Source organism: Pseudophryne corroboree, chromosome 2, assembly GCF_028390025.1.
Source record: "Pseudophryne corroboree isolate aPseCor3 chromosome 2, aPseCor3.hap2, whole genome shotgun sequence".
Lineage (NCBI taxonomy): Eukaryota > Metazoa > Chordata > Amphibia > Anura > Myobatrachidae > Pseudophryne > Pseudophryne corroboree.
In genome coordinates, this window is record NC_086445.1 from 577,318,983 (window position 1) to 577,331,392 (window position 12,410).

At 46.4% G+C, this 12,410-nt stretch overlaps 1 protein-coding gene across 3 annotated transcripts in view; it reads left to right on the plus strand.

Annotated features, from left to right (window-relative positions):
• Positions 1–12,410, plus strand: part of LOC135036672 (protein argonaute-3) — a 239,215-nt gene that overhangs the window by 193,481 nt on the left and 33,324 nt on the right. For all 3 annotated transcript variants that reach the window (XM_063954469.1, XM_063954470.1, XM_063954471.1), the window contains one exon: positions 1,475–1,576. In XM_063954469.1, coding sequence (XP_063810539.1) covers positions 1,475–1,576 — 102 coding nt within the window. The remainder of the gene's footprint in view (positions 1–1,474; positions 1,577–12,410) is intronic.

The window sequence follows — 12,410 nt, forward strand, 5'->3', positions numbered from 1 at the left end:
AGGGGGGTGGAGGCACGGCTTCAGCACTGGGTTATGCATCGGGAGGGTATGCTTTGATGAATAGGTGGGTTTTTATTGCCTGTTTGAAGCTTTGCAAGGTCGGGGAGAGTCTAATGGAGCGGGGGAGTGCGTTCCACTGAAGGGGTGCAGCACGGGCAAAATCCTGAACTCGTGCATGGGAAGCAGTGACCAGGGCGGTGAAGAGGCGATGGTCATTAGTCGACCGTAGGGGGCGGGAGGGAGTATGAAGGGAAAGGAGGTTGGAGATGTAGGGAGCAGTGGAATTAGAGATGGCCTTGTACAGTATAAGTTACAGAACAAAATGCAAACCACCCCCTCATCTTACACAGCTGTATTCTTCAGTACTAGGTTAGGAATATATATAATGCATTTTATGTAAATTTGTCAAGTTGAAGGAATTACCATTCTTTTCAGATTCTACTTCACAAAATTAGTTTTAATAAGTATAGAGGGTCATATTTGCCTATGAAATTACCAACTCAATTCATTTTATTAAATACTCTAGCAGAGTGTTTCTAACGTCAGTGGCTTGAAAATCTTTTGCACTGCTGTCTACTGGCTTTTCTCTGGACTATGGGGGTATTCAATTAAGTACTGTTTTTTTTCTACTGGTCAAAAAAACGGCGCTAATTTGACACAGGGTTTTCAATTGCTGCCATTTTCGCCTGGTTTTAATCCATTTTCACCCATGCGGTTTCACTTTTTTTTTTTTTTGTAGTTGAATCAGCATAGGGGAAAATTGCGCCAGAAATGGGCAAAAACGACCTAGAATTAACTAAAACACGCGTATCGGCGGCGAATGGATTTCGCCAGTGCCATATTTTTCAACCAGTCGAAAAATGGCACGGGCATTGAATAGGTCGAATATTAATTAAAACTAAAAATGGGCGAAAAGTGCAGTTTTTTCGACTGGTTGAAAAAACGGCACTAATTGAATACCCCCCTATGGGTCTTTGGAGTGACTTCCATTGTTATCTGTCTAATAAACAGCAACGTGGTATTTATGTCATTTACAGGTACTTAAATCTAAATCTATAAGTAACCTATATGTGTAAATGGCAATTAATAGGTACCATCACTGTTCAGTAAGAGCACTTTAATATTATATGGTATATAACTCCTCTATTGCCTTAGATTCAGATTTTAAGGCTAGCTAGTCATTTCTAGTTCAAGATCATGTATAAACTCACCCACCTTTATTTGTTCAGGGAAAACCTCACATGCTTAGAGTTTTTACTAAAATATATATATATATATATATATATATATATATATATATATAATATAGGTGTGTGTGTATTGTGTATACACACACTTATAATGTATAATTGTGTACACATAATATTATAGTATGTCAACTTGTGTATTATAAGCCAGTGTATTAGCCATACTGGAAGGCTGCAAATCACTTGCTCTTGCCATTTATACTGCTTATGGTCTCTCTTGGCATCAGGTTGGAAGGAGTGGAAACATCCCAGCTGGAACAACTGTGGACACAGACATAACACATCCATACGAGTTTGATTTTTACCTCTGCAGCCATGCTGGAATACAGGTAAGCTGGCTCTTACTGTTGTAGCTGCTATTTCTATGGTATCCGGACTCCAGGTCGACAACAAAAAGGTCGACACACCTTAGGTCGACATGGACAAAATGTCGACAGGAACAAGGTCGACATGAGTTTTTCACGATTTTTTTCTTTTTTGGAACCTATCATACTTAACGATCCACGTGGACTACGATTGGAACGGTAATCTGTGCCAAGCGGTAGCGGAGCGAAGGCACCATGCCCGAAGCATGGCGAGCGAACGCGGTGCACTAAGTGGGGTTCCCCGTCACTGTATGAAGAAAACGACACAATTTTTTTTTTATTTTTATAATGTCGACCTTTCTCTGACGTCCTAAGTGGATGCTGGGGACTCCGTCAGGACCATGGGGAATAGCGGCTCCGCAGGAGACGGGGCACAAAATTAAAAGTTTGACCACTAGGTGGTGTGCACTGGCTCCTCCCCCTATGACCCTCCTCCAAGCCTCAGTTAGGTTTTTGTGCCCGGCCGAGAAGGGTGCAATCTAGGTGGCTCTCCTAAAGAGCTGCTTAGAATAAAAGTTTGTTAGGTTTTTTATTTTCAGTGAGTCCTGCTGGCAACAGGCTCACTGCAACGCGGGACTAAGGGGAGAAGAAGCGAACTCACCTGCGTGCAGGATGGATTGGCTTCTTAGGCTACTGGACACTAGCTCCAGAGGGACGATCACAGGTACAGCCTGGATGGGTCACCGGAGCCGCGCCGCCGGCCCCCTTACAGATGCTGAAGAGAGAAGAGGTCCAGAAATCGGCGGCTGAAGACTTCCCAGTCTTCTTAAGGTAGCGCACAGCACTGCAGCTGTGCGCCATTGCTCTCAGCACACTTCACACCGCGGTCACTGAGGGTGCAGGGCGCTGGGGGGGGGCGCCCTGGGCAGCAATGTAATTACCTTTACTGGCTAAAAATACATCACATATAGCCCCTGGGCTATATGGATGTATTTAACCCCTGCCAGGATTACAGAAAAAACCGGGAGAAGAGCCCGCCGTGAAGGGGGCGGGGCCTATCCTCGGCACACAGCGCCATTTTTCCCACACAGATCCGCTGGTGGGAAGGCTCTCAGGCTCTCCCCTGCACTGCACTACAGAAACCGGGTTAAAACAGAGAGGGTGGGCATTTTTTGGGCGATATTATTATATATTAAGCTGCTATAAGGGAAAACACTTACTATAAGGTGGTCCCTGTATAATTATAGCGCTTTGGTGTGTGCTGGCAAACTCTCCCTCTGTCTCCCCAAAGGGCTAGTGGGGTCCTGTCCTCTATCAGAGCATTCCCTGTGTGTGTGCTGTGTGTCGGTACGTGTGTGTCGACAGGTATGAGGACGATGTTGGTGTGGAGGCGGAGCAATTGCCTGTAATGGGATGTCACCCCCTAGGGAGTCGACACCGGAATGGATGGCTTTATTTATGGAATTACGTGATAGTGTCAACACGCTACAAGGTCGGTTGACGATATGAGACGGCCGGCAAACCAATTAGTACCTGTCCAGGCGTCTCAAACACCGTCAGGGGCTTTAAAACGCCCATTACCTCAGTCGGTCGACAGACACAGACACGGACACTGACTCCAGTGTCGACGGTGAAGAAACAAACGTATTTTCCAGTAGGGCCACACGTTACATAATCACGGCAATGAAGGAGGCGTTACATATTTCTGATACTACAAGTACCACAAAAATGGGTATTATGTGGGGTGTGAAAAAACTACCTGTAGTTTTTCCTGAAATCAGATGAATTGATTGAAGTGTGTGATGAAGCGTGGGTTACCCCCGATAGGAAGTTGCTAATTTCAGAGAAGTTATTGGCATTATACCCTTTCCCGCCAGAGGTTAGGGCGCGCTGGGAAACACCCTCTAGGGTAGATAAGGCGCTCACACGCTTATCAAAACAAGTGGCGTTACCGTCTCCTGATACGGCCGCCCTCAAAATCCAGCTGATAGGAGGCTGGAAAATACTCTAAAAAGTATATACACACATACTGATGTTATACTGCGACCAGCAATCGCCCCAGCATGGATGTGCAGTGCTGGGGGGGGTTTGGTCGGAATCTCTGACTGGAAATATTGATACCCTGAATAGCGACAATATTTTATTGACTATAGAGCATTTAAAGGATGCATTTTCTTTATATGCGAGAAGCACAGAGGGATATTTGCACTCTGGCATCAAGGGTAAGTGCGCTGTCCATTTCTGCCAGAAGAAGTTTATGGACGCGACAGTGGTCAGGTGATGCGGATTCCAAGCGGCATATGGAAGTTTGCCGTATAAAGGGGAGGAATTATTTGGGGTCGGTCTATCGGACTTGGTGGCCACGGCAACAGCCGGAAAATCCACCTTTTTTACCTCGGGTCACCTCCCAACAGAGAAAGACACCGTCTTTTCAGCCTCAGTCCTTTCGTTCTCATAAGAACAAGCGGGCAAAAGGCCATTCATATCTGCCCGAGGCAAAGGAAAGGGTAAGAGACTGCAGCAAGCAGCTCCTTCCCAGGAGCAGAAGCACTCCCCCGCTTCTGAAAAGTCCTCAGCATGTCGCTGGGGCCTTACAAGCGGACTCAGGTCCGGTGGGGGGGTCGTCTCAAGAATTTCAGCGCGCAGTGGGCTCACTCGCAAGTCGACCCCTGGATCCTGCAGGTAGTATCACAGGGGTACAGATTGGAATTCGAGACGTCTCTTCCTCGCAGATTCCTGAAGTCTGCTTTACCAACATCTCCCTCCGACAGGGAGACGGTGTTGGAAGCTATTCACAAGCTGTATTCCCAGCAAGTAATAGTCAAGGTACCCCTACTACAACAAGGAAAGGGGTATTATTCCACGCTGTTTGTGGTACCGAAGCCGGACGGCTCGGTGAGACCTATTCTAAGTCTGAAATCTTTTGAACACTTACATACAAAGGTTCAAGTTCAAGATGAAATCACTCAGAGCAGTGATAGCGAATCTGGAAGAAGGGGACTTTATGGTGTCCTTGGACATCAAGGATGCTTACCTCCATGTCCCAATTTGCCCTTCAAACCAAGGGTACCTCAGGTTCGTGGTACAAAACTGTCACTATCGGTTTCAGACGTTGCCGTTTGGATTGTCCACGGCACCCCGGGTCTTTACCAAGGTAATGGCCGAAATGATGATTCTTCTTCGAAGAAAAGGCGTATTAATTATCCCTTACTTGGACGATCTCCTGATAAGGGCAAGATCCAGAGAACAGTTAGAGGCCGGTGTAGCACTAACCCAAGTAGTGCTGCAACAGCACGGGTGGATTCTAAATTTTCCAAAATCCCAGCTGAGCCCGACGACACGTCTGCTGTTCCTAGGGATGATTCTGGACACAGTTCAGAAAAAGGTTTTTCTCCCGGAGGAGAAAGCCAGGGAGTTATCCGAGCTAGTCAGGAACCTCCTAAAACCAGGAAAAGTGTCAGTGCATCAATGCACAAGAGTCCTGGGTAAATGATGGCTTCTTACGAAGCGATTCCATTCGGTAGATTCCACGCAAGAACTTTTCAGTGGAATCTGCTGGACGAATGGTCCGGATCGCATCTTCAGATGCATCAGCGGATAGCCCCGTCTCCAAGGACAAGGGTGTCTCTTCTGTGGTGGTTGCAGAGTGCTCACCTTTTTGGAGGGCCGCAGATTCGGCATTCAGGACTGGGTCCTGGTGACCACGAATGCCAGCCTGAGAGGCTGGGGAGCAGTCACATAGGGAAGAAATTTCCAGGGAGTGTGGTCAAGCCTGGAGACTTCACTTCACATAAATATACTGGAGCTAAGGGCAATTTACAATGCTCTAAGCCTGGCAAGGCCTCTGCTTCAGGGTCAGCCGGTGTTGAACCAGTAGGGCAACACCACGGCAGTCGCCCACGTAAACAGACAGGGCGACACAAGAAGCAGGAGGGCAATGGCAGAAGCTGCAAGGATTTTTCACTGGGCAGAAAATCATGTGATAGCACTGTCAGCAGTGTTCATTCCGGGAGTGGACAACTGGGAAGCAGACTTCCTCAGCAGACACGATCACCACCCGGGAGAGTGGGGACTTCATCCAGAAGTCTTCCACATGATTGTGAACCGTTGGGAAAAACCAAAGGTGGACATGATGGCGTCCCGCCTCAACAAAAAACTGGACAGGTATTGCGCCAGGTCAAGAGACCCTCAGGCAATAGCTGTGGATGCGTTGGTAACACCATGGGTGTACCAGCCAATGTATGTGTTCCCCCCTCTGCCTCTCATACCCAAGGTACTGAGAATTATAAGGCGAAGGGGAGTAAGAACGATACTCGTGGTTCCGGATTTGCCAAGAAAGACTTGGTACCCGGAACTTCAAGAGATGCGCACGGAGGATCCGTGCACTCTACCTCTAGACTTACCGCGGCTGCGTTTGACGGCATGGCGGTTGAACGCCGGATCCTGAAGGAGAGGGCTCCGACGGAGGAATTTCAACTGGGTCGATTCCTACATTTCCTGCAAACAGGATTGTCTATGGGCCTCAAATTGGGGTCCATTAAGGTTCAAATTTCGGCCCTGTCGATTTTCTTCCAGAAAGAATTGGCTTCAGTTCCTGAAGTCCAAGCTTTTGTCAAAGGAGTACTACATATACAGCCCCGGTTGTGCCTCCAGTGGCACCGTGGGATCTCAATGTAGTTTTGGGATTCCTCAAATCCCATTGGTTTGAGCCACTCAAATCGGTGGATTTGAAATATCTTACATGGAAAGTGACCATGCTACTGGCCCTGGCTTCGGCCAGGAGAGTGTCAGAATTGGCGGCTTTTTCGTACAAAAGCCATATCTGATTTTCCATTGGGGCAGGGCAGAACTGCGGACGCGTCCTCAGTTTCTCCCTAAGGTGGTATCAGCGTTTCACCTGAACCAACCTATTGTAGTGCCTGCGGCTTCTAGCGACTTGGAGGACTCCAAGTTGTTCGACGTTGTCAGAGCCTTAAAAAAAAAAAAATATATATATATATATATATATATATATATTTCAAGGACGGCTGGAGTCAGAAAGTCTGACTCGCTGTTTATACTGTATGCACCCAACAAGCTGGGTGTTCCTGCGTCTAAGCAGACGACTGCTCGTTGGATTTGTAGCACAATTCAACTTGCGCATTCTGTGGCAGGGCCTGCCACAGCCAAAATCTGTAAATGCCCACTCCACAAGGAAGGTGGGCTCACCTTGGGCGGCTGCCCGAGGGGTCTCGGCATTACAACGCTGCCGAGCAGTTACGTGGTCAGGGGAGAACACGTTTGTAAAATTCTACAAATTTGATACCCTGGCTAAGGAGGATCTGGAGTTCTCTCATTCGGTGCTGCAGAGTCATCCGCACTCTCCCGCCCGTTTGGGAGCTTTGGTATAATCCCCATGGTCCTGACGGAGTCCCCAGCATCCACTTAGGACGTCAGAGAAAATAAGAATTTACTTACCGATAATTCTATTTCTCGTAGTCCGTAGTGGATGCTGGGCGCCCATCCCAAGTGCGGATTGTCTGCAATACTTGTACATAGTTATTGTTACAAAAATCGGGTTATTATTGTTGGAAGCCATCTTTTCAGAGGCTCCTCTGTTATCATGCTGTTAACTGGGTTCAGATCTCAAGTTGTACAGTGTGATTGGTGTGGCTGGTATGAGTCTTACCCGGGATTCAAAATCCTTCCTTATTGTGTACGCTCGTCCAGGCACAGTATCCTAACTGAGGCTTGGAGGAGGGTCATAGGGGGAGGAGCCAGTGCACACCACCTAGTGGTCAAACTTTTAATTTTGTGCCCTGTCTCCTGCGGAGCCGCTATTCCCCATGGTCCTGACGGAGTCCCCAGCATCCACTACGGACTACGAGAAATAGAATTATCGGTAAGTAAATTCTTATTTTTTCCATGTCGACCTCGTGCCTGTCGACCTTTTGTCCATGTCGACCTAAGGTGTGTCGACCAATTGGCGGCGACCTAAGGTGTGTCGACCTTTTTGTTGTCGACCTGGAGTCCCAGACCCATTTCTATATACCTAACTAATTTTGGCTTGGGGGTATATTCAATAATTGTCGGAAGCTTCCGACAGATTTAGGTCGGAAGGAGTTCCGACCTATTGATTAGGGCAGTGGTTTCCAAACTTTTTTGAATCACGCCGCCCTAGAATATCTGAATTTTTTTCACGGCACCCCTAGGCCAAAAATGTCTTATTGAGAAATTTAGAAAGAAATATTACATTAAGTAGATTGTGTTTATATGTCATCCTTAGGGTCAGTTGTGTGGTGAGGGACAAGATTTGCTTCTGTTTGGCCACATATTTTATGACTGGCAGCCACCAGCACTGGTTTTGCCTATTATATTGACAATTAATAATTTTAATTAGTCCTGGACCACTAACCCAGGGCACCCCTGCAAGTGTCCCGAGGCACCCCAGGGAGCCACGGCACACAGTTTGGGAACCTCTGGATTAGGGGGACGTTTTTTCCGACAAGTCAGGAATTCCCGACTTGTTGGAAAGCTGTTGGAATGCAGCCACCGATCCGCTTGTATTGTCGGAAGCGAGGCCAAACCCGACAGGTTTAAGCCTCGTTTCCGACAATGTCAATCCGACTTTTAAAAAAGTTGTATTGACGCTGTCAAGAACGGGCCAAACCTGTTGGGTTTGGCCCGGCATTGAATAGAGTGCTGTCAGGTTCTTTCCGTCAGAAAGGACCCGACAGCTATTGAATACGGCCCTTAGTGATTGATCCATACAAATACATATCTGGTACGTAAAGCAGTCTGCCTCTTATTGCAGAACTAGAGGTACCAGTAGTGTAATGTATAGATATTTTTGTGCTATATTTGTGGAAAGCAATACATCTCCTATAGCGTAGGGAACTAGATCATAGTTGACATCCAAATTGGTTAAATAATGAGGGAAACCTGTAAGAGCGTTACATGCAGGTGATGTGCCAACTATTGGTTGCTTTACCAAATCTAAAAATTGTTTTTATTAATATTTCAATACACATGTCTAAATCCTCATGTTATGTTTGAGATTTAAATGTATAATTTGGTAGTGTATAAAAAGAGTTTGTTAGGTTACGTAATGTCTTGAGCACAATGTTTATGTATAATCTCAGGTTTTCCAGTACTTCTCCTTTTTGGAGAGAATTCACAAGTTTTGTTCGCGGACGATGTCCCTTTTGTCACCCGTCACTTTTCCTTCTCACTTGCACAGCCTACTGCAGAGTTAAAATGTAGCTTTCTACTAGAAGTTGAACATGACTAAAACTGAGGGTTTACCTGCTGACTCTGATGTTTCTTCTCTTCGTTCTCAATACCCTTATAATTGTCAAAGTACTTCTATGCAATACCTGGGCACTCATATACCTCCCTTCTTCTGTTTTTGAGGTGAACCTACCTCCCCTTATTGAGCACCTGTTGGTTTTAACTAAATATTGGCTTTCCTATGAAATTTCTTGGTTTTGCTGCTTAGCGGGGTTTAAAATGTCACTTCTCCCTAAACTCATGTACCTTTTCCATACAATCCTGCTCATCTTCCCTAAAAAAATATTCAGATAAATCCAGATCTATATTAACTGTTTAGAAATCCTTTCCTTCGCGTAAAAACAAGGCGGTTTTCATGGAATTTGTTTCGCCTGCCTGAGGCAGGCAAACAAAATCACCAATAAGCCTGGCACACGCCGGCTTATTGAGATTAATTGCATAGCCCCAGCAATGTTATTAGCTGCGGTAAATGACCACAGGAAATTCAACAGGTTGTATACGTTCTAGTATTCAAAGTATTAGCCTACCTCCTCACAGTTCCGCTATGTGTTCCATATTTTTTGGTCTTGTCCCCTTCTCCATAATTTATGGGAAGTGGTGTTTTTACCAGTCAGGTCTTTGACCCCTTCCCCATCTTTGGCTTTGTTACACATTTATCCTGCCTGATCAGAGATATGTACTTGGCCACACTCCCACCCGTTCTCTTCGCCCTGCTAATGCACGCAGGCCCTCCTGCTTACTGATTACTTTTTCCCACTCCTACCTCCAAGATTTTTCATGTGCTGCTCCTTCTCTCTGGAATTCCCTACCTCTCCCCCTCAGACTCTCCACCTCTCTACAAAACTTCAAATGGGCTCTCAAGAGCCACTTCTTCACCAAATCCAGCCAAATCTCATCCTGATCCTCTGTTCAACGCTCTCTGTTTACCCCTCTGTGTCACCCCTGTCTTTTCTACCTCTCCTCTCTAGAATGTAAGCTCTCACGAGTAGGGCCCTCTTCCCTCATGTGCTTATCCTTTTCTTACTTTAATAATCTTCATCTGCACCAAATCCAGCAGTCTTCTTCCACCTGATACTTATTTCAGCATCATCTTCTGATGTAGCTATGTTTAGTTACCCTGTACATGTCCTATATTGTCTTCAACTGTATGTTGCTGTTTTCTTGTTTTGATTATTTTTTTATGTACTCTGTAATTGGGCGCTGCGGAACCCTTGTGGTGCCATATAAATAAACTATGATAATAATAGTAATAATAATTAATAATAATAATAATAATATTTGCGTTGCAGCACGTACCACTTTGGCCCAGTTTTGGATGCAGACCCATCCTCCTCCTATTCTTAGAGATTTCCATAAAGTAAATTTTTATTTTACCCTGGAAACCGTACTCCTCCTCAGCCTCTTCTCCAATCATGAAGTGGATGGCTTGGCATGAGTATGTGACCGATGATGAGGCACTCAATATGTATCCCAACCATCTAAGTCTAACCCTCTTCAGTTTAGTTGGAATAAAGCTGACTAATGTTCTTCCGATATCTGTACATTTTAATATGTTCCTATGTTTGTTACAGTATGTTATGTTCTCTGATTTTATTCTTTTTGTTACTGTTCAGCAATTTGTGCATTCCGTGCTCCATGTTTGTGTTCCCCTTCACTCTCCCCATCCCTTTTCTTTTTCTGTACTCCCTTCTTGAAACATTTTTTCAATAAATACTTTTGATAAAAGTAAAAAATAAATAAATAAAAACACAAGTTGATGGGTCAGTTAAGCGCGATCATCTCACTTCCAGGAGTAAGTGCATCTATATACTGCACTTACCATACCTATGGACTCACAGATTTTAGTTCAGAGGTGCAAATCCAAGCTTTGAGGGGCACGAGTTGTGGAAACGTCATTGCAAAATACCCATTTCTCTAACGTTCTAGAGGATGCTGGGGACTCCGTAAGGACCATGGGGATAGACGGGCTCCGCAGGAGACATGGGCACTTTAAGAAAGACTTTAGGTCTGGGTGTGCACTGGCTCCTCCCTCTATGCCCCTCCTCTAGACCTCAGTTTGATACTGTGCCCAGAGGAGATGGGTGCACTTCAGGGAGCTCTCCTGAGCTTCCTGACAGAAAGTATATTTGTTAGGTTTTTTATTTTCAGGGAGCCTGCTGGCAACAGACTCCCTGCATCGAGGGACTGAGGGGTGAGAAGCAGACCTACTTCTGTGAGTTTCAAGGCTCTGCTTCTTAGGCTACTGGACACCATTAGCTCCAGAGGGATTGGTACGCAGGTCTCACCCTCGCCGTCCGTCCCAGAGCCGCGCCGCCGTCCCCCTCGCAGAGCCGGAAGATAGAAGCCGGGTGAGTATGAGAAGAAAAGACTTCAGAGGCGGCAGAAGACTTCATGATCTTCACTGAGGTAACGCACAGCACTGCAGCTGTGCGCCATTGCTCCCATACACCTCACACACGGCAGTCACTGTAAGGGTGCAGGGCGCAGGGGGGGCGCCCTGGGCAGCATATAGACCACTTTTGGCAAAAATAAGTATATGTACAGCTGGGCACTGTACATATATAAGAGCCCCCGCCAAATGTTGAGATTTTCAGCGGGACAGAAGCCCGCCGCCGAGGGGGCGGGGCTTCTCCCTCAGCACTCACCAGCGCCATTTTTTTCTCCACAGCACCGCTGAGAGGAAGCTCCCCGGACTCTCCCCTGCTTATGCCACGGTAGACAGAGGGTTTTAAAGAGGAGGGGGGGCACAAAATTGGCGTATATTGTATATGTAAAACAGCGCTATCTGGGTAAACATAATATTATTGTGTTTTTCTCCTGGGTCATACAGCGCTGGGGTGTGTGCTGGCATACTCTCTCTCTGTCTCTCCAAAGGGCCTGGTGGGGAAACTGTCTTCAGATAAGAGGTTCCCTGTGTGTGTGGTGTCGGTACGCGTGTGTCGACATGTCTGAGGTAGAAGGCTCACCTAGAGAGGAGGGGGAGCGTATGAATGTGAGGTCTCCGTCGGCGGTGCCGACACCTGACTGGGTGGATATGTGGTATGTTTTAAGTGCTAGTGTGAACTTATTGCACGAGATTAGACAAAGCTGAGGCTAAGGAAAGTCAGGGAGTGAACCCGTGTCTGTCCCTATGTCGCCGGGACCTTCAGAGTCTCAGAAGCGCCCACTATCCCAAATAGCAGACACTGATACCGACACGGATTCGGACTCCAGTGTCGACTACGATGATGTAAAGTTACAGCCGAAAGTGGCTAAATGTATTCGCTATATGATTATTGCAATAAAAGAAGTATTGCATATCACAGAGGAACCCCCTGTCCCTGACACGAGGGTGCACATGTATAAGGGAAAAAAGCCTGAGGTAACTTTTCCCTCCTCACATGAGTTGAGCGAATTATGTGAAAAAGCTTGGGAATCTCCAGACAAAAAACTGCAGATTCCCAAAAGGATTCTTATGGCGTATCCTTTCCCGCCAACGGACAGGGTACGGTGGGAATCATCCCCTAAGGTGGACAAAGCGTTGACACGCTTGTCAAAAAAGATAGCGCTGCCATCACAAGATACGGCTACCCTCAAGGATCCTGCAGAC